The 26,498-nt window shown below is 56.7% G+C and overlaps 8 protein-coding genes across 8 annotated transcripts; 4 read left to right on the forward strand and 4 right to left on the reverse strand.

The window, feature by feature from the left end:
* The first annotated feature begins 154 nt into the window (after positions 1–154).
* Positions 155–3,076, forward strand: KVR01_007341 (uncharacterized protein). The gene has a single exon (XM_044791240.1). The coding sequence runs from the start codon at positions 1,144–1,146 to the stop codon at positions 2,665–2,667; it is 1,524 nt and encodes a 507-aa protein (XP_044643594.1). The 5' UTR covers positions 155–1,143; the 3' UTR covers positions 2,668–3,076.
* An 868-nt stretch (positions 3,077–3,944) lies between these two features.
* KVR01_007526 (uncharacterized protein) lies at positions 3,945–4,689 on the reverse strand (the record flags this gene model as incomplete). The annotated part of the gene is made up of 2 exons (XM_044784445.1): positions 4,261–4,689; positions 3,945–4,202 (listed from the first exon to the last, which is right to left on the reverse strand). Exons 1-2 carry the CDS (start codon positions 4,270–4,272, stop codon positions 3,945–3,947), a joined length of 270 nt encoding a protein of 89 aa, XP_044643779.1. The 5' UTR covers positions 4,273–4,689.
* Positions 4,690–5,475: 786 nt separating this feature from the next.
* KVR01_007180 (uncharacterized protein) lies at positions 5,476–6,843 on the forward strand. Its single transcript, XM_044789142.1, has 2 exons — positions 5,476–5,949; positions 6,035–6,843. Exons 1-2 carry the CDS (start codon positions 5,701–5,703, stop codon positions 6,275–6,277), a joined length of 492 nt encoding a protein of 163 aa, XP_044643433.1. The 5' UTR covers positions 5,476–5,700; the 3' UTR covers positions 6,278–6,843.
* Positions 6,844–9,039: 2,196 nt separating this feature from the next.
* KVR01_007423 (uncharacterized protein) lies at positions 9,040–11,420 on the reverse strand. Its single transcript, XM_044788705.1, has one exon. It carries the CDS (start codon positions 11,037–11,039, stop codon positions 9,408–9,410), a length of 1,632 nt encoding a protein of 543 aa, XP_044643676.1. The 5' UTR covers positions 11,040–11,420; the 3' UTR covers positions 9,040–9,407.
* Positions 11,421–11,631: 211 nt separating this feature from the next.
* Positions 11,632–13,989, forward strand: KVR01_007372 (uncharacterized protein; the record flags this gene model as incomplete). The annotated part of the gene is made up of 2 exons (XM_044793985.1): positions 11,632–13,339; positions 13,431–13,989. The coding sequence occupies exons 1-2, from the start codon at positions 12,414–12,416 to the stop codon at positions 13,987–13,989; spliced, it is 1,485 nt and encodes a 494-aa protein (XP_044643625.1). The 5' UTR covers positions 11,632–12,413.
* Positions 13,990–14,384: 395 nt separating this feature from the next.
* On the reverse strand, positions 14,385–15,940 carry KVR01_007603 (uncharacterized protein; the record flags this gene model as incomplete). Its single annotated transcript, XM_044786918.1, has 3 exons — positions 14,385–14,542; positions 14,659–15,258; positions 15,697–15,940. 3 exons carry the CDS (start codon positions 15,938–15,940, stop codon positions 14,385–14,387), a joined length of 1,002 nt encoding a protein of 333 aa, XP_044643856.1.
* Positions 15,941–18,277: 2,337 nt separating this feature from the next.
* On the forward strand, positions 18,278–22,915 carry KVR01_007248 (uncharacterized protein). The gene is made up of 5 exons (XM_044781940.1): positions 18,278–19,484; positions 19,714–19,961; positions 20,053–20,453; positions 20,551–22,248; positions 22,352–22,915. Exons 1-5 carry the CDS (start codon positions 19,399–19,401, stop codon positions 22,730–22,732), a joined length of 2,814 nt encoding a protein of 937 aa, XP_044643501.1. The 5' UTR covers positions 18,278–19,398; the 3' UTR covers positions 22,733–22,915.
* Positions 22,916–24,381: 1,466 nt separating this feature from the next.
* Positions 24,382–25,567, reverse strand: KVR01_007583 (uncharacterized protein; the record flags this gene model as incomplete). Its single annotated transcript, XM_044787280.1, has 2 exons — positions 25,350–25,567; positions 24,382–25,257 (listed from the first exon to the last, which is right to left on the reverse strand). The coding sequence occupies exons 1-2, from the start codon at positions 25,464–25,466 to the stop codon at positions 24,382–24,384; spliced, it is 993 nt and encodes a 330-aa protein (XP_044643836.1). The 5' UTR covers positions 25,467–25,567.
* Between the last annotated feature and the right edge of the window lie 931 nt (positions 25,568–26,498).

Genomic DNA, 26,498 nt, shown 5'->3' on the forward strand with positions numbered 1-26,498 from the left:
GTAATGCTAGCACAACACCATTCTCGCTCACTGCCACTGCCTGTGTGACCGTGCCTGGCTCCCAGTCTAGTCTCCCACCTCCAGAACAGTCCAGAAACAGCGCCTGCATGCGCCGCGGCCCTTCTGAAATGCCTCAGCAGTCTCAGCAGTCTCAGCAGTCTGCGCCTCGGCTACCGTGGTGTTCTATTTGCTGGCTGCACGGGAAATTAAAAGTAGCAGCCAGGTAGTAGAGCCCTTCGTGTTCCGCATATCCTCGTTCTGCTATAATGTTGCGTTCGTCCCTGCAGACCAAGGTCTAATCTGACCATCTTCCTCTCGTCTTTGCTTTTCCCCTTCTATACCTGCTACGATTATTAGTAAATATACAACCGAGAGAACCTTCCTCCCCCTTTCTCCGACACCCTCACCCAGATATCCCGCACCTACGACCCGACACCAACTCGAAGTGGTTGCCGGGACCCCTTACAGCAAACAACCCCAAGGTTCCTCCTCATCTCTTCGCACTTGCGCCGTGCTGCCACCCTCCAAGCTGCCAACTGCGGCCTGCCACCTCACCCACACGCCATTCTACCGACTACCGCTGCAAGATCCGGTAGTGCTCGCAGGCTAGTCCGGATCCTGCCAGCTTTTTCCTCAGAGTGTCCTACCCCAACGTGCCTGCATGCCAGCATCCCCCAACGGGCCATCTTGCAAGCCCTCACATCCATCCTGACGGTCCAACTATCAGGTCCGGTCTGGGCCCCCAGGCCTCCCGGCCATCGCCACCAAGCGCTGCCGATCTGATTGCGACCCCCCCCCCCCCGACCGGATATCACATCCGCGCCTTGTATTCCTGGTATTTCGAACCAGGGGGCTGGGATCACTGACGAGTTTCACCGCTAATTCCGTCCCTTTCCCCAAGCCAACGTCACCCTCCCTAAGCTTTACCCCATATCTTGCGCCCCCCACTGATTCACGCCTTTCTCCATCCGTGTTTTCCCCGGCAAGGAATATTGGCGCTTCTGCACACACACACATCGACATCAACGAAATTCCATACTCCACTACTACTTGCGCTCGACGAGGACTTCTTCTTCGCGGCACTGGAAAGGTTATTAGCCACCAGATTCTTTTCGTTAGCCAGTGGTCCCCCACCTCGACGCCATGTGGGCATATGACGACGGTCGAGGCCGTCGAACGAGGGATATACCCAGTTCGCGACCTGCAAATTACTACGACGACGCCTATGAACGTGCACCACCGCGCTCTTCACGCCACGCATACCCAGAGCCCCAGCCAAAACACTCCTCGAACGATCGCCACCGCCGCAAGTCTGCCATGGTGGACCCTGAAGGACCAAGGCCCCGCCGCAACACACACGGCGGAGTGAACGTCGTTGCATCGGACGACGGATCGGGATACCCCTACGGAGGAGATGGCGCGCGGGATGTCTACGGGTCGTCATATCCAGGGAAGAAATCTCGACACGATGTGGAACACAAGACAGGCGACAGGGATCGGCGCTTCCGAGAGAAGAGGGGCACGTGGGAGACGGACGAGGCGGAGAACCTGAGGAGGGCAAAGAGCTACAGCCCGCGGAGGGCAGCAAGAGAGGCCGAGGCCCCGCGGCGCGTGTCGCCCCAGGCCCCCAAGACGACCTGGCCTGAGGACGACTACGCGGCACAAGCTGGTGCCGGCTCCCACCACCGGTCGTCCAAGAAGCACGGCAGCAAGGCACCGCAGTACTACGAGGACGACCCCTACGCCAGCTACTACGCGAGCCAGGCACCGCCGCGCAGCAAGAAGCCCGACCGCGAGGCCCCTTCGGCGTACGACTACGGGGCGCCGAGCGCAGACGACATGCCCCGTCCCCCGATGGGCGAGCACGCACCGTACAAATCCTCGCCCCTGAGCTCGTACCCCGAGGCAGGCGAGAAACAGCCCAGCAAGCACCACCGCAAGCAGCGGGACAAGGACTACTACGGGACCGGGTACGACGACTACACGGCGGCGCCGCCCAAGGCAGGCACCAGCTACGACCGCGCGGGCTACGGCGCCGCAGCAGCAGCAGCAGAAGAAGAAGCACCGCCCCGCCGCTCCCGGCACGGCAAGCACCACGACGACAGGGCCGCCCCCGCCGGCATGGACGACTACGGCCAGCCGGCGCAGCCCCAAGCCCGAGGCCGCCATCGCAATGGCGACTACGGCGACGCAGACCCCTACTCCAGCGGTTACGACCGCGCACCCCCTTCCTCGCGGCCCCGCCACCGCCAGTCGATGCCGCCGCAGCCGCGCGCGGCGTACCCCGGCGCCGCCGACGATCCCTACGACGCCGACCCCTACGGGCAGGCGGCGCCGCGCAGGCGGGCCACGTCGGTGAACTACGGGCGGCAGGGGCAGCGGGACCGGTACGGGTACGGAGGGGGAGGAGGAGGAGGGGGAGGAGGGGACCCGTATTACGACGATGGGTACGGGGGCAGGGGCGGCGGGAGTCCGTCTGGGAGCGGGGGCAGCGGGGGCGCTGCAGCGGTTGGTGCTGGTGGCAAGAAGGGCAACAAGAAGAGCAAGGCTTATGCGCAGCAGGCGGGCAAGCTGTTCATGACGCATGCCGTGCCGGTCATCAAGAAGGAGGCTGTGCCTTTCTTGACTAAGGCTGCGCAGGCTTATTTCGAGCAGCAGAAGAGGTGATGGTGATGGTGATGGTGATGGATTCTGTGAATGAGTGAATGACCGTGAAGTTGACGGAATGAGGTTTATGGTGTCATGGGATGGTCTAGAATGCTGAAGACTAGAGGTGTGTTATGGACATGATTTATGTACAGGGTTGGGCTACAGATATGGTGGAGTTACTTTACAGGCGGAAGAGGTCGCCACCTCTTTTGAGCCATATCTAGGCTCGACATGAACTGGCAGGATGGTTTTATGGGTATTTATGAGGTGAATTGGAATGGCGGAGTGTCTATGGGCGTGATGGAACTGTGGAATCGGACATCATTGACGAGATCTACGTGTTATGGATGTCAACCTTACTCACTCGAGTGTCAGGGCAATACCTGGGTTCTTGTAGAATAGCAAATTACAACCACTTTCGAAAACACACTGAAGCTTGATACATAGGCATATGGGTCAAGTAGCCACTGCTGGTGCGAAGCCTAACATGCAGTTTAGGTCAGGGGTGACTACGATGGCCGACAGGCTCCCGGGACTTTGGCTCGAGTTAACCCATCTGGCAGTCGTCGCAGTTTCCCTTAATTTCGGACAATCGAAGTATTATCAGCTTCTCTCGTAACCCACTCAAATGCCTTCCAGGTTAGTAGGTATCCTAGGGTATGGAACACGAAACAAACCAGCATCTTCTTTCCTCCGTTACACCACTCTGCTCGAAATATAATTATTTTTGCGTCCTCGCAACAAACAATCTATCATGATAATTCTCGTAAATAAGACGCATATGCAGGTTATGTTTTCACTTCAGGTGATAACTTCAGTGATGCCCCCATGTGGTATGAGTTTCGTTGTGTTCAGAGTCAAAATTGGCTCAGCGCCGTAATATTACTTTGGTTTGCTCGCCGACAAATCTCTCCAGGTAGAAATGTCGTGACTCTGATCTCTGTCTCCAAAATATTCACTTTGAATTGAAAGGCTTGCCAACGTGTGAAAGTGCCTCGCATATCGCACGGTTCTCATTTTCAAATCTCTCCAATCGCAAATCGGCTGCTACCAGTGGCTTGGAATGAGTGTGTCCTTTGCTTTGATGACCACCAGGAGTATGGTACCAATCCTAGACCGTCCAAACAATTCCTCAAGTGAATCCCCTCAGCCGTTTGTCACTACGACCTGCTAAGTTGCGCTATGTCAGAGACGTTTCAGGTCTTCCACAGTATCGCTTCAAGGTGCCGCTTACCTACCTAGGTAGCTAGGCACGGGCCCCGACCCTTCCAGGCTCGCCATTCACGGCCCGAAATCTAATGGCGCACTGGCGGCGTGACGGTGCCGTTGGTGGCAACGCAAGAGCACATCTGCCAGCAGCTGGGGTTGTTGTGGGTGACGGCACCGTACACGTCGCAGGCTACAATCGAGTAGCAGCTGCCGTGGCTGCACTTGAGCATCCAGTCGGTTCTTGGGTCGAGGGTCTTGAAGCCGCGCTCCGTGACAATTTTGGTGGGCACGGAGAGGGCGAGGCCCGACAAGGCGAGGCCATAGGTGATGGCCGCGGAGATGGACTGGTTGGATGTTAGGTCTGGGAGGACCATCCCGCAGGATACTAGTACGGGTACTTACTGGAATCTGCATTGTGGCTGTGGTGGATTATTTTGACGGTACTAAGCGATAACAAGAGAGGGTCGAGAGTTCCGCTTTTTTCCTGTCAAGTTGCCCAGGTTTCAGAGAGTGATTCGGGGTCCGCGTGGTTTCGTTGGGAATCAGTTGGCTTTGGCCTAGGTGAAAGAATGTACAGGGGAGATAGTCGTAATAGTCGTAATGAAGGGCGTTGGAACTGCTTTGAAGGACTTTCCCAATGACTTCGAGTCACTGGTACCGTCTCATTCCGGAGCTCGGTGACGAAGCGAAGCAACAGTGGTATCGATAGCTGCGACAAGCATCACCAACCAGCATACCTAGGTATATTGAAAGATAACTGATAGAAAGGAATGCAGACCGGTGCCTCTCACACCATCAGCGCGGAGGCGAGCTGCTGCCGGTAAAATATTGCGAGCATGTTGCCAAAGGCGGGCGGGTATTAAAGGACCAACAGTGTTTGGATCATGGATATTGTAGGTACGACTTGACTGCTCGATCTGTGCCCAAGACGCGCAACCTGGTGTAACATGGAGATGCAGCGCTAACCGGCACGGCCTTATCCGGTAGGTGGGAAAGCTGTTGGCCGACTTTTCTTGTTGACGGGTAATCTGAGTGGCTTGGCGAATCCCGGCGCCGTCTCAGTGGTCTTTGACGTTTTCTCCTCTCGAGTCGGAGCGGGTAATTAGTAAAAGGTGCGCCGCTGTCACCCCCAACATCTCTACCTGAAACCTTGTTTATTGCATCTACAGCAGCATCGCAGCAGCGAGAGCGACATGACTGGATAGTCAACATTGAACCCAGTGAATAACCAGCTCATGCTGGTATTTAGATATGATGATGAGGTTATGACGGTGCATGCGTGCTACTTAAATTACTATAGTATAGATATGCAAGTTGAACGATGTTCCCGCGCTATAACATGCCAGGGTTTCGACGAACCAGTGTGCCAGTGTGGTTCTTGTTGCTTCTCCTCAGGTGGGAGCAGATGTTTGGGATCGGACCGTCCTCAAAGGTGGCATATTAATAGCGCTATTATACCAACACTAAAGCTAATCGACGGCTCGTTTGCTGTTAGGGATCCACGTGATTTGGCCCCCTTTTTGGGCGCATGGGCCAACCCATACCTTAACAAGGTAAGCAGGGGTCTCCCCCAGAGGACACCTGTCTCAGGAAGTGCTCCAGGACGCCTACAATTAAGGGGACTCGGTGTCGAGTTCCTTGTTTGGACCTCCACACCATCAACAAACGCCCGTTGTACTTTCATTCTAGAAATCTACTCACACCAATCCGCCGATCCTTTCTGCAACCGCTCATTATTAGCCCGCCGATACTGCCTGCTAGCCAGCCAGCCAACCGGGGAATACGACCTAGGCCCTTTTATTACACCTCCCAGTACAGTCACCACCCAACATCGAGGCCAGGATGACGACCAAGCCGGTCCGCTGCCAGTTCCTCTGCGAGAAGAGGCAGCTTGAGTTCAAGCATGACATCCCCTCGTCCCTGGTCGGGCCGGCTGCCCTCGGCAACCCTGCCATGCCGCAGATGTTCACCACCGTGATGCGGCCCATCGTCATGGAGCATGCCGAGGCCTCACTCAAGGCCTGTGAGGACAAGTGCTCCTCAAAGGACTGCAAGCGGGACGCCACCACCGTCGTTGCCACGCCCATGTCGGTAAGTGAACTCTACTACCAGTAGTAGTACTACAGCATGAGATCAATGAGAGACCACGAGCCCCCGGCTGACTGTCCTCCTGCAGTATCTCCACAAGGCCGAGGACCCGTTCGTGATCATCATGACCGTCGCGTGCTGCGGCAATGAGGACTGCGACAAGACCCTCAAGCAGGAGGCCGCCGACCTCATGAGGCAGATGACAGGTGGCCTCCCGGGCCAGGCCACCGCTAGCTTTGGCGTCGCGCCAATGAGCCGGAACTCAAAGTGCTACTGCGGCTCGGCCCACAAGTTCAAGAAGTGCCACGGCAAGGAACAGGCCGCAGCTTAAAAGGAGACTTGTTCCTTCATTGTGTCTGAGCCCCAGCCCCCAGCCTAGCTCAGAGCGTGCGCGTGGTGGCGGGCTAAAAATTGCATGGACCTCGACGAGCAGGGTCAGAAAGCGTAAAGGAAAAGAAAAAGCATCTAGCATTTGTTACTTATCACCTGGGCCACGCTGGACTTTGGCTATGTAAGCACCCTGGGGCATCTTGTGAGATGGACGAGCCAGGCAAACGCCACTGCTGCATGAGTCCAAGTACCTGGCCATTGAGCCGGGTTGCGAGGAAGATATTGATGTGCAATGGATGTTTATTTAGGGACCATCTGACTGCCATGAACACACTTCTTTGGGTAGACGTTCCCAGCAGCGGTCTCTACCTTGTAAATGTACCCGAGGTTTTCTAGGGCCCTTTGGGAACATGGCGGATCAAAGATGCATTTTCAATCATATCTTGCATCCTCGTTGCCTCTTTTGGCACCAAGTAATTGTCGGTTTTAATTGTATTACTATGAACATTTAACCTCGCGCATTTGTTCACACTCATTGAATATACTACCGCCATAGACTTGAAAGAATGAAGATGACTTACTCAACCCGCAATTTCTCAACGGACACTAATTCAGGGGACTTTGGTGGATGCGAGATTGACAATCGGCGTCGATCTACCGCTGTAAGGCTGACGTCCCATGAAGTCAGGGTCTCACTCAGGGACCTACAGAAAAAGCGGGTCACATCAACACTTACTTCTTCAGTATTCCTCTTCACGCCTGTCATACTGTCTGCAGCTTTTCTCTTTCCACCTCATCTTCTGCAGAGTAACCTTGGAACAGATCCTAGGGTCTCTCCTCACCTCAAGGGATGATTCCCAAAGACGAACGGCGGTGTTGCTCTTCCCAAGATCTCGTCTACCCCTAACGCCGGGACCTCCAGCGAGTATCCACCTCGTAATTATTCTCCACACCATTCTTAATAAAGGGGCCCGCCAGTGACAGCTCAGCTCAGGGTCCAGTTGGGGGCGGGGCACTCAACCCAGCGGGCGCTGTAAGCTAGAGAACACAACGGCTGCGATTCATTAGCATTTTTGATCTCCTGACACCAAGGGGACACTCTGTGGGGATAAGCGTCCACTCACAAAGCTGTGTTCTCCCTATCCGTGAGGTCCAGCTGTCTTGCATCCACGACCTCTTCCGCGCGGTACACTACCTTGCGCGCAGTAGATTACAATGCAATGCGGCCTGTCTTTACCAAATCACATGTGCACGTAGCGTGGGTTTTGCAATGCAAAAGCCATCTTCCTATCAATCACCGTCATATAGATTCCAGACATGGGATCGCTAGATAGCTGCTGTTGCTTCCGCGGGATGTGCCTCTGTGAAAGGCCTAATAGGTGTTGAAGTTTGTTGTCGCCGTCTCCTCTGGGGCCATCGAAGTGGGTAGAATGCCACCAAAAACTAGCATGGTAAACACATATTCGAAGAGGCGGGACCAGGAACAGACGAAAGGAATTGGGGTGAATTGAGATAAAGAGATCACTGGCAGAAGAGAACACAGTATATTTTCTGTAGAAATGCCGAGAATATGCACGGAGGCTGACCAGAATTCAAATTCGGGCACGACATTTTCTTGGAACACGAGAGAAAAAAGTGAAATTAAGAGTCAGGATGAATCAACTCAAAAGGATCGTGACCGGCGGTCAGTCTTTTCTCCGTCACCCGAAGGGACTCGGAGGCAACATTGCGTGCTGCAGCATGAAGATATATACGTGTGTAGTGTTTCGCAGACATTTCGAACATGTCTTTTTCGGGTTGTGAGGTCAGCTTCCCAGCCGATCAGCCTAAGTTGGCTCATTCGAAATGAATTTGTCTCAAGCGACTGTGCTCAAGAGGTAGGGATGCTGCGAGCAGTGGGAAGGCCCTCTGAGTGAGTCCCACCATGGTGTCGTAACAGCTCTCTGCGTCGGCTCTGAAGGTCGGGATCAGGCTGTGCGAAGGGCACATAACATGTCCTAACTGTGGGCCATCCTTCGTCATGTAGTGGTAATCCTTGTAGTCGGCGAATCCCTCCGGATCTAGCTGTCCATTCTCGAGGCCATAGCCTGGACAAAGGTTAAATCAGCTCTGGTCAATCTCACCCGTGACGCATCTTACAAAGAGCCAGTAGCATTCTTACGCTTGTAAGGAGTCTTGATGTTGACGGCAATTCTTTGGCATGGACAGTGCAAAACGGGACCCTGTCGAGACCGAATCGCCTGACGGAGAACACCAGCAGAGCAGTGTCTTGCTTTCATACAGCTTGATCTCGAGTGCTCGGCCAGGAAACCGTGCCAGGAGCCCTGGTGGGGGGGGGGGTGTTGAGGGGGATGGAGGAGACTGTTGTCCGTTGGGCTGAATACGTATGATGGTAGGATGGGAGGGACCAAAGGGACATTGTAGGCTTTCAAGTTGTTCGATTGAATGGTTAGGAAATCTGGAAATCTTGTTTGAATGGGATAAGTGCTTGACAGAACATACCCGACACAGACAGCAGATACTTCGAGGCAGAACACTACGAGGATGCGGGCGTGCTGATTAGTATGGCGAGTATGTGATCCCAAGGAGCTGAGGGAGATCGAGGCTTCAATTGCTCTTGGGCGAAATGGGATGAGAAGCCAGGAGAGGGTCGGGTGACTGAGGTGCCTGCCATCTGACAAGCATGTTGTAAAACCGGAGGGCCGGAGGGATATCAGTTGGGCATGCAAGGCGTGCATCTTTGGGCACGCCGACGAATGATACTGGCGGCATAAATTCATGCAATTCTCTGTTCTGGGCGGTACATCTGTTCTATAGAAGCAAGGCTATGTATGGGCTGGGTTATTTGACCCAGGGTGCGCAACCAATAGATAGACCACCCAACACGTGTGGATGGTCAGGCACTAAATCTCAGCCATGCTGATCACAGACGTCCCGACGACTTGGTGTGCTTCAGCCCTGGTCGCTTGCGCGAGTGTAGGCCGGGCTTCATGGCCTCGGCCCCGTCCAAGGACGGAGCGTTTGCCGTCAGGCAAAGCTCGACGTCTCGGAATGGCATCCTGAGCCGGTCCGGCCCGGCCTGTCCAGCTGACGCTGCGCCGTGGTCACGGCAATGGTGGGGACGAAGCCCCTTACAAGAAGTCCTTGACGGCGTCATAGAACCCCTGAGGGTTCTCGCACATGGGCAGATGCCCAGCCTCGGGGACAATCTTGAGGTCGAGCCCCTTGTCGCCGACGCCGGCCTTGAACCCCTCCATGGCCTTGACCAGCGCGCCCTTGCCGTCCCCCTCCCCGACGACCAGGAGGCCCGGCACGCGGCAGCCCTTCATCTCGTCGCGCATGTTGTAGTCCCACAGGGCCTGGCAGCCGTACCTGAAGCCCTGGACGTCGTTGTCGGCGACCATCTCGGTCATCCAGCTGGCGACGTTGGTCTTGGCCGTCATGGTGTCCGGGTGGAACCAGCGCGCGACGGTGGCGGCGGCCAGCTTCTTGATGCCCGGGGTGCCGTCCTCGCCGACGGACTCGGCCACGGCGATGCGGTCCTTCCAGGCCTGCGTGTTGGCGTCGGAGCTGGCGACGTTGAAGTCGCAGGCCACGAACTTGGAGAGCCTGTCGGGATACTTGAGCGAGAACTTGAGGGTGGTGGCGCCGCCCATGCTGACGCCGACCAGTGCGTGCAGCTTCTCTATCCGGAGTCCTGACAGGAGGGTGGCGAGGTCGTCGGCGAGGGTGTCGAGGGTGGACGGGACGGGTGGCTCCGGGACGGAGTGGCGCCCTCGGAAGTCATAGCGCAGTATGCGGAGGTCGGGGCGGGCCTCCTTCAGGATGTCGACCAGGTCATCCCACATGTGCAGGGAGGTCAGCAGCGAGTTGCAGAAGGCGACGGTGGGGGCCCTGGGGTCGGTGTTGCCCTCGAGGCGGTAGGGGATGTTGAGGCCGTCCTTGGCGGTGACATATGACTGCAGGACGGCCTTCCCGTCGTTGGGCGTCGTCTTGGTCTTTGCGTCGGATGATATGAAGGCCTTGGCGGCAGGGAGGGCGGCCAGGTGGTCGAGGTCTCTTGGGGCGGGGCCAAAGACGTAGAAGAGAGAGTATGTCCGCCTGTGCTTGTTGGCGATGACCCTGGCGAAGATGTCCTCCCTCCACTTGGTGCTCGTGGCGGCCTTGTACTCGGGCCCGCCCAGCCCGTTGTCCTTGGCGTACTCGTGCAGGATCAGGAACTTGAGCGGCGCGTCCTTGTCGAGGGCGGTGGCCGTCCTGAAGCGGCGGGTGCGCAGCCAGCCGGGGACCTTGGCCAGCATGGGGATGTGCTCCTCCTCGTACCACTTGTCCAGCTCCTGCTCGGCGCCCTCGACGGCGGTGACGGTGTTCTCGACGGCGACGAGGACCTGGCCCTCTGCCTCGGAATCGGTGAGCGACTCGATGGGGCGGAACCCGGGGGCCTTGTGCTCGGAGACGAGGTCGTAGAAGTAGCGGGTGACGGCGACCTGGCCGATGGTGTCTGCCTCGCGGGGGCTCCTGTTGGCACGCAGGGTCAGGTAGGTCGGGGTGTCGAGGTGGGACATGGAGGTGACGTCGTAGGAGGCGAGGAAGTGCGGCTCCTGCGAGTCGGTGGCGGCGTAGCGCAGGCCGTTGGTGAAGATCTGCGGCAGGCGGAGGCGGGTGGGGCCGTGCTCGTTGTTGTACCACTCGTGGAACTGGTCCAGCGACAGCTCCGGCCTGGGCTGCATGGTCACATAGAGGATGCCCGGGTTGGAGCCCATCGTGACGGTGTCGAGTGTGAGAAGAGTCTGGGGGAGGTTGAGCAAGCCTGAGGAGGGCGACAGAAGAGGCAGGGCAGGGTGAGGTGAGGTGAGGTCCAACGGAGAACAGAACTCGAAGTCGGAGACTGACTGAGGCTATTCACAACAGCACGGGTGCAAGCAGATTCAGGTTGGGAGATGAACAACGGAAGAAGAAGGGCAGTACAGCAGCAAGTAAACTTGGGTCATGGAAAATGGCGACCTCGGAAGTTATCGCGGGAAATCGAGCTGGGCTCCCCACTCTCCGTCCCAGCGACGGAGCGGCAGAACGGTTGCCCACCGGCGGCGGCGTCTGGGATTGCCATGGATGGGAGCTGGTGGTGCCGCGAACTTGGGTGCGACTGTGGTAGCTCGGTGCGATGCTGGAGTCGCGGGGTAAGTACCTGGGTACCTGGGTACCCACTCATGGTGGGGGTGGCAGACCGACACGGCAGGAAGTCGTGGCGGGAGTAGGTTTACCCGGGCCCGTCAAGAGGCGTGCCTTGCCTTCTTCGACGGGACGACGCCCCCGGATGGCAAATTACTCTTCCAGAATGGTGCTTTGGGTCTTTTTATTTATCCTACATGCAATGAGCAGCCTCTAGCTTCCGTTTCAATCCGACCTCGCCATCCAGACTGTGGTCTGTATGAAAAAGCTCATGTCTAAGACCAATCAACCATGGCATGGGCCAATCAGACGCGCCAGATGGTTTGCGACGGACGACGACGACAATGACGACCTGCAGCTGGTGGTTTTGTCCGCATTTTCCCATCCTTGGCCTGACATGACGCCCTCTCCCCCATTTGTGCCTCATGTTAGCTCACCAGGGTTTCGGGCATCGGACTGGGATTGTGGCTCTGGAATGCTCACGCGTGGTCACTCTCCCAAAGCTGTGCTTATTCGAGGCGAGAAACTGATCTACCCACAGTACTTCGTACGGTCCACGAGGTCCCTTTCGACGACCAGATCATTATGCATAACGAGTGGAGTCTGTCTCAAAGTTATCAGTGGACTTTATGCTTGCGTGTGTGATATTTGAGCGAGTGCTCTCTTTCCTTGTCCGCTCATCCAAGATCAAAGTGGTCTTGTCTTGTCATGTCTTTCGAGGCCACAAGTGTGCTTGCTGGTTTGCAGCCCGAGCACAAGGATACTGACTGGTGTCTCATCCATGCTCTCTGTTTGCCCATCATTTGATCGTCAAGACTGCATTGTGAGCCTTGCAGCTGGCTGCCCTGACAGCCTGGAGCCTGCATTCTGGGTTCTAGATATGGCTGCCCTCCTTTCCGGGCCACCTTATTTCTCTGCCTGTGTGGGATGCCTCAGATGCTGGCTGCAGGTGGGAGCTCTTGATATCGATGCCTTCCTACAGCAGCCAGGACAACGTCAACTTCCTATATGTCACACAGGTCCACAGCCGCAAGAAAAGGCGCCGCCCATCATTCTGGGGCTGCAGACCTCGCAAATCAAGCTCGTCAGCCAGAGACCGCCGTCCCAGAGACAACAAGCCTGAGGAGCCCATCGAACCGTCTTCGAGATCCGAGGCATCACAAGCACCAGCACCAGCACCGAGCCCTCGCCCACCAGCCAGACAGGCCCGCCACAGCCCAGCTCCGCCCAGCCCACGCAGTCTCGCTGTGGAATTCCACAAAATGGACGGCCGTTCTCCCATCATCCAAGACGACTTCTACTCGCCAGAGGCCCCATCCTCGGCGCGAGCCCGGTCTCCGCCACCCGTCACACAGCCCTTCCGCACCCTCGTTGCTTCCGTCAAGCGCTGCCCCTGGGCTCCAGCTTCGGGCCTTGGTCGGCGCGGCCAGTATGCCTCGGACGATTTCTACTACCCGCCCGTGCCGCGCAGCCTGCTCCACGATACGGCCGTCTCCTTCGTGGTCAAGGACCACACCCGACCGGACCTTCCCGAGTTCGTCATCTCGTGCCCCTTCGAGAACGTCGATCTTGTCCACCAGCTGCTCGCACCGGATGGCTCGGGTCGCCAGCTCACCGCCAGGGGGACGAGCGGCCAGCCGCGCAGCGGTGACCAGCTGAGGAGCATGTTGCTCGACGGCACGCCGAGCATCGAGTTGGCACTGCACGCCGACCCACGCGACCGTCTCGGCGCATCCCTCACCCGTCACAGAGATCGCCCAGGTGATGACGGAATTGCCGAGGGACGCATGGCCCGCTTTGTCGACAGCCCCGTCACCCCAAGGCGTGACGACGCGAACACCAGGGCACAGCGATGGGGTGGTGGAGACACCAACAATGGTCGGAGGCAGCACACGTGAGTCTTGCGTGAGTCTTGTTCATGTGGGTTGGCTACAGGACGCATATACATGCCTTGGAATTGAACTGTAACTCATCACTCAGCACAGGTCGTTGATGTATCAGCCGGCTAGCCGTTCGCGAACCCCAGTAGCCACCGGCTACGACTCCTTCATCACGGGAGACGAGCCCGACGTCGAGCAGCCGAGGACGAGCGGGGCTCCAGCATCGCCGCTATGGATAGCCACGCCCCTGCGAGCACCATCCACGCCTGCGTCGTCTTCGCCACCTCCGTCAGGTGGTTCTGAACACAGCGGTACGGCGTTGTTGCACACAACCCCAAGCCCTTTGCACTTCCAGGCGACCGTCGAGAGTGCCCCTCCTACCCCGTCCACGGGCCCACTGAAGGCAGGTCGAGATGAGCCAGCAGTGACTTCACCTGAGGAGGAGCGAGAGGAGGAAAGAGCTGAAAATCAGTTGGAAGAGGGTGGAGACACGAGGCAGGAGGGCATGGGTGGCAACATCACAGAACCCCCGGCGCTGGTGTACGTAGAGCCTGCTCCTGGGCAGTTGGAACGCGGAGTGCCACTGACTGGATGGCTGTGTGATCCTGCGTGGCTTCGGCAGAGGCTCAGGCACTTGACTATGGGAAACACTGAAGGGAATTAGGAATCGTTGTGCGGGAAGAGCTCGCATTTTCTACCCTGAATCAACTCTGCTTGTGTGGAACCAGTCTTGGATGTCCACGAAACTTTTACTCTTCACACCTGTTTTTTTTTTCCTTTTGTACCACCTCACCTGATCTTGCCTCTGCTCATCCAAGCCATCCTGCCTCGGCTGTTTTTCTTTTCTCTTCGGCAGATGGTGTCAGGTGAGGAGCCCAATCAATGGCTTTTCCCCCCAGGAAGAGACCGAATCTCTCATGTTGTCCTTTTCAGCCCGTCTCTCCAAAAGGTATCATCAGCGTGCTGACCGGATGTGACTTCCGTTTCGCGATAGCCCCGAGCATACAAGAAAGGGAACTTGTCCAACCCTTCCGCAGCCTCCCGAGACTTCCTTCTTCTCTACTCCTGGGTGGGCGCCGCTGCATCAGTGGCGGGCGCAGCCTCATTGTCCTCCTCTCCCTCCCCGTCCTCGCCCTCCTCCCCCTCGGACTCGGAGTCAGAGCTGAAATCCTCAAAGTCGGTCGCGTACTCCTCGCTGCAGGGGCTCGACTCGGGGCCTGTTTGACGGACACATTCAGTCAGTTACATCAGCAGAGGGGGAAATGGCTGTGGTGCTGGCTACTTGAGCACCAGTGTGTCCATGAGATGGAACGAGACGGGATCACAAACTTACTCCATTGCCTCCGCTCCGCCTCCAGCTCATCCACAAACTCCCCCCGCAGCTCCTCAATGATGCACATGGACGCGAACCGCCGCAGGTTGAACACCAGCTCATGGTAGTGCCTCTTGCGCAAGTCTGTCGCGCGCGCGGCCAGGAGCTTGTCGCGCAGGTGCACGCAGTGGGCGAGGGCGCGGCGCATCCCGACGATGATGCGGTCGAGCTCCCAGAACATGAAGAGGGCCTGCGCCACGCGGGGCCCGTGGGTGACGCCGGGCGTCTCGGGGGACACCCACATCGCCCAGGGCCGCGAGTTGTCGTGCAGCTCGATGAGGCGCTCGATGCGGGCGGCGTCGTCGCGCCAGCGCATGAAGTTGAAGATGAGGCGGTCCATCGCCTGGCCCAGGGGCTTCGCGTAAGGGAGGCGGGTCGTGTAGATCTCGAGGAAGGTGCCGATCGTCGCGTGCATCTCGTCGAGGGCCGCGACGTGGGTTCTCGTCCTGGCGAGGGCGGCGTCGCGGCCCACCCAGAGGTCGGGGGTGGTGAGGTAGATCTCCAGGCGCTCCTCGAGGGTCTTCTGGCGCTTCGGGGAGGGCTCTTGGGAGTCTGGGGAGTCTGCCCCCTCGATGCTCTGGGCGGGCTGGTCCTGGTCGCTGTCGCCGATGGCAGCGTCGGCCTCCTCGTCGGAGGAGTCGCTGTCGCTGTCGCTGTCGCCGGACGGGGACGTGGACGGGGACGTGGACGGGGACGTGGACGGGGACTGCGACTGCGACTGCGACTGCGACTGCGACTGCGACTGCGAGGCGTCCTGCGCGTCGGCGCCTTCGAGCTGGTCGCGCTTGCGCTTGAGGTCGCGGTCTGCCTTGTTCATGCGCTTGATCTCCTTCTTGTACTTCTTGTAGGCGGCTGGTGTGTTTGTTTGTTTGTCAGTCGGTCAGTCACATGGTCCTACGTATACGGGCCCTGAAATTGGAAGGGAACGGAGGACGGGGGAGGGGGTATCTCGCAGGCAGGAGAAGGAGAAGGGAAATGAGGATGCCAGGGGCCACCAACACATGATCTGGTTAATGTCGAGGTCCATGCTCGCCGCGAGGTCCTGGCCCAGGCGCGTGAGCTCGCCGCCGCCGCCGCCCTCGCCCGTCAGGTCGCACGAGGGCGTGACGATGGCCCTCTTCTGCTCGGCGAGCGCGTCGAGGTCGTTGTACCCGGGGCCGAAGATGCGGTAGGCCATCATCAGCTCGGGCGACGTGCCTGGGTAGACGACGGTGGCGTCGCGGTTCTCTGGGGTCTTGGGCATGGCGGCTGGCGTCGCTGAAGAAGTTCTGACTTGAGGATGTGGGGGGGGAGGGCTGGATTGATTGGAAATGGGGATGTGGTGTTGGTGGTATTCGATTGTGATTGCCTCGAAGCTGACGATAGTGAAGAACCTTGGAAGGGTATCGCAGTGAGACTGTGAGTTGTGCGGGAAGGAGGTTGGCCACACAAAAGAAACGGAACGGGGGTGGGAGCGAGTGGTGGAAAAGTCTGATCCCAGTCTCGAAGCTCAATGTTAAGATTGTTTTTGCTGAAAACAATTGGGAGTGGGCTGAGCTCGAGATAGCACAACTTGAATTGTCGAATTCCGTCCAATCAGTTCGATGAGGTGTTGTGTTCTCTCTGCACTGTTATTGGCATCGGGTGTTTTCTTTTCAAAACGCTGGGTCTTGAGCGTTTACCACTGTATGAGGGCTGGTGACCACATTATGTTTTATTTGTATGGGGATTAGAAACAAAACCGCTTGAAACCACCACTCAGTTCGATGAGCAATCTGACATGGCAGATCCAGCCCAAATCAAGTGCTCTCACCCCCAGCTACAGGCTCTATCCTGAAGAGTCTTGCATACTCGGTCACTACTTCCCCTGGGGTAGATCGCTCCAAAGTGAACCTCTTAATCAGTCAAGGCAAGCATTGAATCTCATATCTTGTACTAGGACGAGGACTCGTCTCAATGTAGTTCAGCAGTGCCTTGCACTATGCTGACATATCACTTTTGTTGTCCAACACTTCACTCAAGAATTACAATGCCCGGGCTACACAGTAAATTTGATTAGTTCCTATCAAGGTTTTTACACATATTCGGGCATGCAGGGCCTTTAAATTTCCCTATGCTTTTAGTATACTTGGAAAATTGAACCCTGGAAGCGAGCATGGTTTCATTCAAAGATGAACAGGAGATCTCCATGCTATGTAGATAGACAGTGAAGTTTGCAAGCGGACAGTATCTCGAGACAAATCATTGAAATGAAGCTAAATTATGTCGTTTTTTAAACGCTGTGTCTGGAACGTTTCAGATTACCACTCTATAAAGGTGCCACACACATTTTAATACATGCCGAGGTTATTGATGTATGGGGACACCTAGGTAGAAATGAAACATTTGAACCACCACTGAAGCCAGCCACCTACATGTTGAATTTCTGACAAAGCCTTAATTACAATATAAATAGCTGCCCAGGAAGGTATGCATGGCATGGCCTCATGTGCGATGAAGCCAACCCAGCAGACTTCAGGACCTAGCTGGTGGCGAGCAGGCTAGATGAAATCTTCCCAGATAGATCAAGCTCGAGAGCTTTGCAGTCCGACATGGTGGCCTCTCAGAGAAATAGTTTTGCTTTTATCACATACACGCCCAAAGCTCACAGAGAAAAACAGCCCTGTGCTGTATAGAGGATTGGCAAGTCACTGTCAAAACCTTGGAAGCCATGTGCAGCAAGACTCGGTGCGTCCATATTGACATACTGCAACAGACGTGAGGTTGTCAAACCATGGTCCACGGGTTGGGGCCGGCCTAAGCCTGGCCGGTGAGGACGCAGGTCGGGCACGTACCCTAGGGCACCTGCTGCAAGACTACGTCAGGCGCATATGGGGTACCTGGCTTGGCCGCCTGGGACATAGGATCTACAGTGCCTACAGGCGAGAGGAGACGGTAAGCTGGCAGCTAACTGGCTGGGCAGAGAGGTAGATCCCCCAGGTGGCGTGCCTATTATGCATGGTCGAGGTTCTAGACCGCCGATGGAAGGACGGATCTACAGACGTACCGCAGCATGGTGCCCTGGATGCGTTGGGTACCCTGGCGGCCCTGAAGACTACCTAAACACGTACTGTGGTACATTGTACCATGACAGCGACCTGATTAGGCAGGCTCTGGGCAGTACCCGTACCGTTCCCTTCAACCCTCTAACCCTCCAACCCTCAACCCTCAACCCTTCTGCCCCTCCCTCTCTCAGCCTCTAAGCCTCTATCTGGGTAAGGTACATACATAAGTACCTAGGTAGATAGATATGGAATACTCCGTAGTCACACGACTCATGGAGCGTTCAGGTGGAGTAATAGAGACGCAGCTACCTCGGAGGCACCCAGGTACAGGATACATCGACATGTACGGAGTACGGACGTACCTGTCGGGTGCCTTCCTGCTGGGTGGGATTAGACTGTGGCAGGCAGGGCAGGCAGGGCAGGCAGGGCAGGCAGGGCAGGCAGGGCAGGCAGGGGTCGGGCTCAGAAACCCATGCAAATGCACGCGGACACAAGAAATGCCACGCTGTGATACAGCAAAGTAACCAAACAACCCACCCCCCTCCTCTATCGATAGACACATGGTCAAACCGCCACAGGCGGAAATGATGCTGGTCATTTGCTCATCAGTTGCCCCTCCCATCCTGCCATCCAGGCGCTACCACATAGAAGGCGCCGCACTATCCATGGCGGACAAGGGATGATGTAGTCAAGTAGTGTACCTAAATACCTGGGTACATGCTGAGGACGGGAAGGCGCAAACAGGGGACGGCAGTGACGTAATGTGCCAGGGCACACAACGACCGCACTCACGCCTCACACTCACTCACTCGTGCCTCGGGTCCTTCCTTCCCTGTCTGCGCTTGCTCTCATAGCCCACCCAGCTCTTGCCTGGACAGACAGAACCTTGGAAGTCGGTTTGAGGCCCAGTCAGTCAGTCTCAGTCAAGGCAAGGCAAGGCAGGCCTGGAAGTCTGGGAGCACCCACCCTCGTGCGGGTACAGCAGCAGCAGCAGCAGCAGCAGCAGCAGCAAAACGTTTTGGTCACAGGTCTTGGTCACAAGTCTTACAATACCTCCGTCCCAGTCTAGGATCGTCGCCGTCACCGCCGTCGTGGGATCCTGCAGTCGTCACCCCCACCCATCTCAGCCCATCTCAGCCCAGCCCAGATCAGCCCGGCCCAACTGTCTCTACTTCTCACTACCTAGGTTCCCTTCAACAGCCCGTCCGTCTGGCGGATCATGTCAGTCCGATCTACGCTCATATCATCCACAGCTGCACAACCAGAACCGTCCAGACCCCAGACCCAAAACTGCAGATGGATGGGTAGAGCATGACAAGGAGACAACGGATGGGACACGCAGCTGCTGGGCGCATCATCTAAGAAGAATCGATCGACAGTCACAAACTGCCCAAACTCGCATGGCTTCTCGTGCTGTGACCACACCAGTGGACGCTTGACTCTGCCCGCCAACTCTGCGACACTGCTGCCGCCACAACAATCATCGACTCTGCGAGATTCCAAACTTCTTCCCCACCTCAAGTTGTCCCGGTGCTTTCATCAGTATAGTCGTCCGGTTTTGAGCATCACCACAACAACAACCACCACCAACGTCCTCCCCTCTCAACCTACCGTCAGGGACTCTCAGGGCGGGCTCCACGGGCATCGTGGGGACTCGTGCTGCTCAGCCAAGCCACCCATGCCCGACCCGGACTTTGAGCAGCTCGCCAACGCTGGTCTGTCCGTCTTCGACCTCAACTCCGAGTACCTCGACACCAAGGACTGGTGAGTTGGTTGCCCAGAGGCCCACCTGCGCCTGTCCCCCTTGTCTGGTCTCTGGCCTCTGGCCTCTCTTCTTTTTCTCGCATGCCGGCCTCCAGCCTGCCCTGCCAGTATCTTGCCCTCTCGTAAACGTGCGGATCCACACATACGCACAGTATTCCTTACTACTTGATTCGGTTGTCGCATGCATACTACGCTTGACTTTCTGACCGGTAGACTAACTTCACTCCAGGTCCGAGACCCCCCTCGGCCCATCGGCAGAATGGCCACAGTCTCTCACATCCTACGTCAGCCTTATCAGGGCTCTGCCACATCCCGCTGCTGTCTTCTGGGGCGCCCAACTCACTCTCGTTCACAACTTTGCCTGGGGGCAGGCCACCAGGTACCACAAGGGCCAGGGCCATCCCGCAATTGAGAAATACCGGGGTGAGGCCCGCGGTGCCCTCCAGGCGGCAGTCACCGGCCGAACCGTCAGGATAGGTGCGTATTCCTCCCTGGGGCTGGTCGACGCACTGGGGCTCGCAAGACATTGCTGCCGCTCATGATCTGGCTGACAAGGACCAACGCGTAGCCGGTGACCTGTTCTTCCGGAACACCCCCGGTGAGGACTCTAGCGCATCTGTGGTCATTTGCCCTCTGCTCGATGACAAGGGTCACCGCCAAGGAGCATTTGCTCAGTCACTCGACGACCCCTCGTCGCAGCGCTCACTCGACAATGAGCTTCTGGGCGGTGCCTCCGATGTCGAGTCCTCGAGCGACAAGCAAACGTCTCAAAACAATGAATTCCTCGACAAGTCACAGGAGGACCAGGACGAGATCCTCAGCAAGGCTGTACCCCCCGGCCCCTCTGACCGCCCTAGTGACATGGGTGATGCCGTCTCAAGGCATGGCCGCATCGACCTGAAGCAGAGCCAGCTCTTCCAGCGCTTTGCGGAGCTGTTACCCACTGGCCTGGCCATACTGAACCATAATGTGAGCCCCCGCCCCCTAAAGCTCCCCAGTGCCAGTGCACTCTAGGACCTGGTGACATCTCGATCCGACCGGGGTGGGTACTGACGGGAGCGTCTAGGCCGAGGCTGTCTTCGTCAATGACCAGTTCTTCAGCCTGACAACAAAGAAAACCTCTCGCGAGTTCCGCTCCTGGCCCGAGAGCATCGATCCCCGCGATTACGAGCGGGTCATGTCAGAGTATCGTGAGGCATTCAAGGAACGGAGGGATGTCAAGGTTGACTTTAGATGTGTGTCGGGCGACGAAGGCGAGAGGAATGACCCGGACCAGCCCGAGAACGATGAGTGGCGCATGTTCTTGCTCCGTCCCCTAAACTCTACGAGGACCTCGGGATACATCTGCGCCGTCGTCGACATCACGGAGCTCAAGACGGCCGAGCTGGCACAGGAGCGTACGGCACACGATGCAAAGGACCGCAAGCAGCAGCAGGAGCGCTTTATCGACATGGTTTCCCACGAGATTCGGAACCCCCTGAGTGCCGTCTTGCACCTAGCCGAGGAGATAAAAGAAACAAGCAAGGCCATTAAGGACAGCGGGTCCCAGTCAGGGCAGATCGCCGAGATAATCGATTGCGCCGAGACTATTCTGGTCTGTGTCTCACACCAGAGTGTTCTTGTGGATGACATCCTGAACTTCTCAAAGCTCGACAGTGCCATGATGTCGCTCGCCCCCAGCGCGTCGCAGCCCAAGTGGGTTCTGTCAAAGCAGCTCAAGGTCTTCCAAGCCGAGCTGAAAAATAACCACATCGGGTTCGAATATGCCATGGATGCTTCCTTCACCGAGCTCGGCGTCGACTGGGTGGTGGCAGACCTTGCACGCATCAAGCAAGTGCTTGTGAACCTCATGACCAATGCTATCAAGTTTACTTCGAGAACGAACGGGGACAGGACTATTACAGTGACCCTGGCCGCATCCGTTGAGAGGCCACGATCATACCCATCAGAAGTGGTCTTCTTCGACGATTACAAGGAAGAAGGGGACCAGACTCGAGGTTCGGAATGGGGTGACGGTCCAGCCATGTACCTCATGGTCGCCGTCAAAGACACGGGCATTGGCATTTCTGCCCAAGACCAAGCAAAGCTGTTTGAGCGCTTCCGGCAGGCGACGCCCAAGACATCCGAGAAGTACGGGGGTTCTGGGCTAGGCCTATCGATATCACGGAAACTGTGCCAGCTACACGGTGGAGACATTGGTGTAGGCTCTAACGAGGGACATGGGTCTACCTTTGGCTTCTATTTCAGGGTAAGGCGCGCCTCGCCTCCGCAGGACGGAGGCGGCACCGCCTCCGGGAGGAGCACACCTATGAGACAGAGTTCTTCCGAGAGCATACCCATGCGACCACGCCTGCAGAGCCGCCAGCAATCGTCAACACAGAGACCCGGGGTGGAGACGATAGCGGAATCAGCCTCGGGCGAGGAGTTGAAGGGAGCCCAAGAAGGCGATGCAATTAATTGCAACAACATCTCAAACAAGCCAGGACTCAATCGAGATACAGAGACCAACCCAACATTGATGGAGCCGGTGCAGCGTGCTGCAACCGTAAATTCAGAACCGGCAAGAGAGGGAAGGGACACTGACAACACAACCGATCAGCCGAACCGCGGAGGACAAACCCAGCTTCCCGGGACGGGGGATAAATCAAGCTTATCGAGCGACCAGAGAGATGGGAAACCAGGCGGCCAAGCTCCAGCGAAGAGGACTTTACTTCTTGTCGAAGATAATATGATTAACCAGAGGGTACTTAAGCGACAACTGCAGGCAAGTAGCATCCAACCAAGCATGGCCAGTTGAGTGATGTGTCACTCACATTGGGCTGAACGTGCCAGCTCTTGTTTGGGAACCACAACTAACCCTCGCGCAGAACCACGGATTCGAAGTCTTAACCGCCAACAACGGCCAGGAAGCCATTGACGCCGTCGTGGACCGCGCCAAGCGGAAACGCGACAATGCCTCCGATGCTCAGCCACAAGATGCAAGTGACCATTTCTCATGCATTCTAATGGACCAGGAGATGCCAGTCAAGGATGGCAACACCGCGGCAAGGGAGATCAAAGAGTTACAACTCAAGGGCGAGGTCGGCAGGTCGCCTATCCTGGGCGTGAGTGCGAACGTCAGGGAGGAGCAGACAAGAGTAATGAAGGAGGCCGGCATGGACGAGGTCATAAGCAAGCCGTTCAAGGTCAAAGATCTCGTCAAGAGGATCGATGCCCTGGCGGAAAATATTGCGGGCAATTCTGTATAAAGTTTGGAGGTTCAAAAACCGGTGGACAGCACGGTGCTACCATAATTCGACAGATACGGTATGATCGTGGCCAACATTGGAAGACTCTGACTGGCCTCTGATGGCGCGGTATTCATCACTGCAGTTACTATCTCGGGCGAATGTAGTCTGAGATCGTTAAAGTAATTAAGATCGAAATTCTTGGTCATTTGTGAAGCAAGTAGGTGTTTGACGAACATGACGGGAAACTGCCACAGTGCCTGAACACCACATCTTAGCTGGATGTGAGAAGAGTGACAGGTTCCTGTATTCTGAGATACGTAACAGAATTCAGAAGTACAATGTCTTCTCATCGTATGTCGTTTCGCTTCTATTCCGTATACGTCCGAGGACGTACATGGCGCCTTTATACGGTGCTTCGCACAGTATGAAATGGGGATCGGTTGGCTGCTGTGCAGGGCCAACAGCCACAAACGAACATTTTGAACATCTGGTGGCAATGATGGCAAGTCTTGTTTGTGTATAGTCTTGCGAAGGCACGAAATCTCGTTCGAGCCTGAGTTGAAAGGACTTCAGGACATCCAGGGATATCTCCCAGCTTCGCCATTGACCTTGTGAGCAGCATAGATGAATGTCTGCTTCCTATACTCAAGTGGAAAACCTGGTCCAGTCCAAGTGATGTGACGGAACTTGAAGTGAGACGTCTTGGCTGCGAATCACTGACAGTGATTGAAATAAAGTTGAAATAAAGGGTTCTAGCCACCTGGAATCCACAAGGGCGAAAGTCCTTGCGGAACTCTCCTGCACCACATGTGCACTCGATTATTCTCGACTACGACCCCTGGATTAGGACCCCAGGTTTGGCCACCATCAGCCCAATGAGGCTTATCCTAACTTGAAACCTCTGCAGCAGCTAGGTAGGTCGTCTGCCCATTGTTGTCGTACGCCGATGCGGCCTCGACTACGCTGGTGCAAAGTTCTGTTCAGTGTCAGAACCCGTGTGCGGCGAGATATCCGTTCTTTTCGTTTGTGCGTGAGAATCAAGAAGAGACAGAAGACGAGAAAAGAAAAGACTACTAGAGACTGGCCGAGTCCAAGACTTCAATGTCCAGAGTGATGTATATATTCCCAGTAGAGTCTCAGGGCTAGATCCAAGACGGAAGGCCGATTCCGTCTTCTCCTGCATCGGCACAAGATGAAGTAAGTCTAGATGGGGATTTGACTTGCCCGCAAGCTTTGGATATCATCATTACTCATTCAGTTGTGGCGACACCAAGCAAGAAGGCTGGATAGCATATTGAGTAAGCCCAGGGCTTGGAGGCCACCAGCGGGTTTTAATCAGTAGTACTGGAGACTGCAGTATGGGCCCAAGCAGATTATGATTGTGTCAAGATCAATTACATCAAGACTACGCCACATCCCCGAGGGTCGCCTTTGGATGCCGAGCTGAGAAGCATGGGGTGCACGGGTTCTTTCAGATGCGACAGGGCTTAGACATGGCTACGACCTCATGGTGCTTTTTTCCTCGGAAGACTTGTAATTATTGATTCATCCGAGAATTACAAACAGTGTGGCTAAGCCTAAGTCGCACGAACTAAACAGTGGCGATTTGCAAATATATACAGACGAAAAACACCCGACCATTCGAGCCGACCCTGCATCACCAGGCCTTAGACAGAGGGCAGGTACAGCTCGTCGACCCAGTCCCTGTAGTCGGCGCCCAGGATGAACTCGATGGGCACGGGGGAGTTCCTCACGGTGGCGTAGGGGACCCTCTCGGAGGTGTCGGCGCCGGGCCCGGAGTTCTCGAACTCCTCAAAGGTGACGTGGTCGGTCTGGGGCTGCTCGGGGGTCCACAGGGCCCAGCCGGTCGAGTTGACAAAGGAGCCGATCTCGCTGCGCTGGAAGGTGACGCGGGCGTGGTTCCTCCAGGGGCGGCCGAGGAAGACGCTGCCCTCCTCGACGTCGGCGCCCTCGGCGACGACGACCTTGCTGTCGGTGATGACGTACCAGCTGGGGTCGTTGTCGTCGACGCGGCCGCTGGCGGTGATCCAGCCGTAGCCGTTGGCGGCGACGGTGGAGTTGACGATCCAGGCGCGGGCGTGCTCGCCGTAGATGAAGTCGGTCATGCCCTCGATGTAGCAGTTGGCGTAGATCTGGTTGCCGACCTCGGCCAGCAGGGTGTCCTGGGAGCCGTAGAAGCTCACGCCGTAGTAGCCCTGGCTCGTGTTGTAGGCCGACAGCGCGCCGGCCTGCATCCCCTGGCCCCACAGGTTGCGCAGCTCGATGTTGTACACGGCCGTGTTGGGCGACTCGTTGACCAGGGGCGCCGTCCACTCGTTGCCCGGCTTGGTGGCCAGCGAGGCGTTGAGCTGCAGGCGCACCGTGTTCTCCTGGTAGCCGGTCGTGTCGGCCGTCTGGCCCATCAGGGTCACCTTGCCGGCCTTGGGGGGCAGGTAGACCTGCTCCTCGTAGGTGCCGTTGTAGATGAAGATGGTGGTCGGGTCTGTGGACGTGTTGGAGATGCTGTTCACAGCCGACGCGATCTGCGAGGGTTTGTTAGCTGGGTCCAGATGTCTACAGGTGGATATCACAGAGTAGTGAGTGAGTGAAGGGCAATAAACTCGGGGCAACTCACGGTGGGCCAGTCACATTCTCCCGTCTGGCACACGGTGATGGCGCCAACCGGAGGGGTGAGCCTCGAGTGAGCCGGGACCGGCGCTGGCGCAGACGGCGTGCTGGGGGCGTTACCCATCCTGACTTTTTTTTTGGTAGGGGGGGTATATTAAACGAGTGACAAGGTCGGTGAGAAGAATGGATGAGAAGCCATCCGACCGTGTCTTGGGGGAGAGAGATCTGCCCCAGATATTAAGTGAGTGCCAAGAAGTCACTTGTCCGTCCGTGAAATGAGATTCACCGGCACGTGTGGGTATAAATTGGGGCCCTCGGTGGCCCTGGGCAGACTTCAGGGCGGGCTCACTTCGGCAACTGTCCCGGTGCATGAATGGCTGGCTGTTTCCGCCTCTCTCGGCCCGCCGTTGAGGCGCAACGCAAATTGCAGTCAGTCCAGCTTGGTAGCATCTCATTAGACTACACATGCGGCTGTCAGCTTGCCACGGGATCCTCCCGTGTGCCAGGCTACTACTAGTTAGTGAGTGACGGTGCGTGTAGTCTTCTCACTCAATGATAGCCCTACCCGCTTCCCGGACGGTGAGCCCGCGGCCGGTGGGCCCTCCGAAACACCCCGCCGTGCACTTTAATCTAAGCGGCTCTGCCACCTGAGTGATGGATTTGACTCGCCCGAGATCCCCCTTGCAATCTTAAGAAACATCTCCCAGGATATTTCGTTTCGATCCGCCCGGGCGGATATCAAAAGGAAATGGCGTATTCCCGGCACACGCCAGATGCAGGACACTGCTCCGGCCTATATTTTAATCCGTCAAATGTTCAGTCGGGCGGCCGGGTACCCAGGTAGACGTGGGCTCTACATAGACCTGCAGCAATTTGACAGATCAGTTTTGGGAGGTCTGTTGGTAGCGGAATCACGTCAGTCAAGGTTGCCCCTGTCCGCAGATCTTCAATGTTGTTCTCCCGCGGCGATCCCCCTCGATAAATGCTACCCCCGACGAGTCAGCCTGTGAGAGTTGTTTTGTGGGTGGGCAGAACCGCCGAAACAGGATCGTCAGCCCGCCGCGCAATTGCAGTGAATAAACGGTGCGTGCGATAAGGAAGAGTTATTTTCGTAGCCAAGAAGTGAACACCAGGACGTGGGTGGTTTCGTGGGCTC

Source organism: Diaporthe batatas, assembly GCF_019321695.1.
Source record: "Diaporthe batatas strain CRI 302-4 chromosome Unknown Contig00008, whole genome shotgun sequence".
NCBI classification, from domain to species: domain Eukaryota; kingdom Fungi; phylum Ascomycota; class Sordariomycetes; order Diaporthales; family Diaporthaceae; genus Diaporthe; species Diaporthe batatas.

Bases quoted from the DNA above. Each gene is read 5' to 3' on its own strand.
- KVR01_007341 (XM_044791240.1), top strand. From the start codon at position 1,144: ATGTGGGCATATGACGACGGTCGAGGCCGTCGAACGAGGGATATACCC.
- KVR01_007248 (XM_044781940.1), top strand. From the start codon at position 19,399: ATGCCCGACCCGGACTTTGAGCAGCTCGCCAACGCTGGTCTGTCCGTC. The intron at 19,485-19,713 runs GTGAGTTGGTTG...ACTTCACTCCAG, and splicing joins TACCTCGACACCAAGGACTG to GTCCGAGACCCCCCTCGGCC. The intron at 20,454-20,550 runs GTGAGCCCCCGC...GGGAGCGTCTAG, and splicing joins TGGCCATACTGAACCATAAT to GCCGAGGCTGTCTTCGTCAA.
- KVR01_007423 (XM_044788705.1), bottom strand. From the start codon at position 11,039: ATGGGCTCCAACCCGGGCATCCTCTATGTGACCATGCAGCCCAGGCCG.
- KVR01_007180 (XM_044789142.1), top strand. From the start codon at position 5,701: ATGACGACCAAGCCGGTCCGCTGCCAGTTCCTCTGCGAGAAGAGGCAG. The intron at 5,950-6,034 runs GTAAGTGAACTC...GTCCTCCTGCAG, and splicing joins TCGTTGCCACGCCCATGTCG to TATCTCCACAAGGCCGAGGA.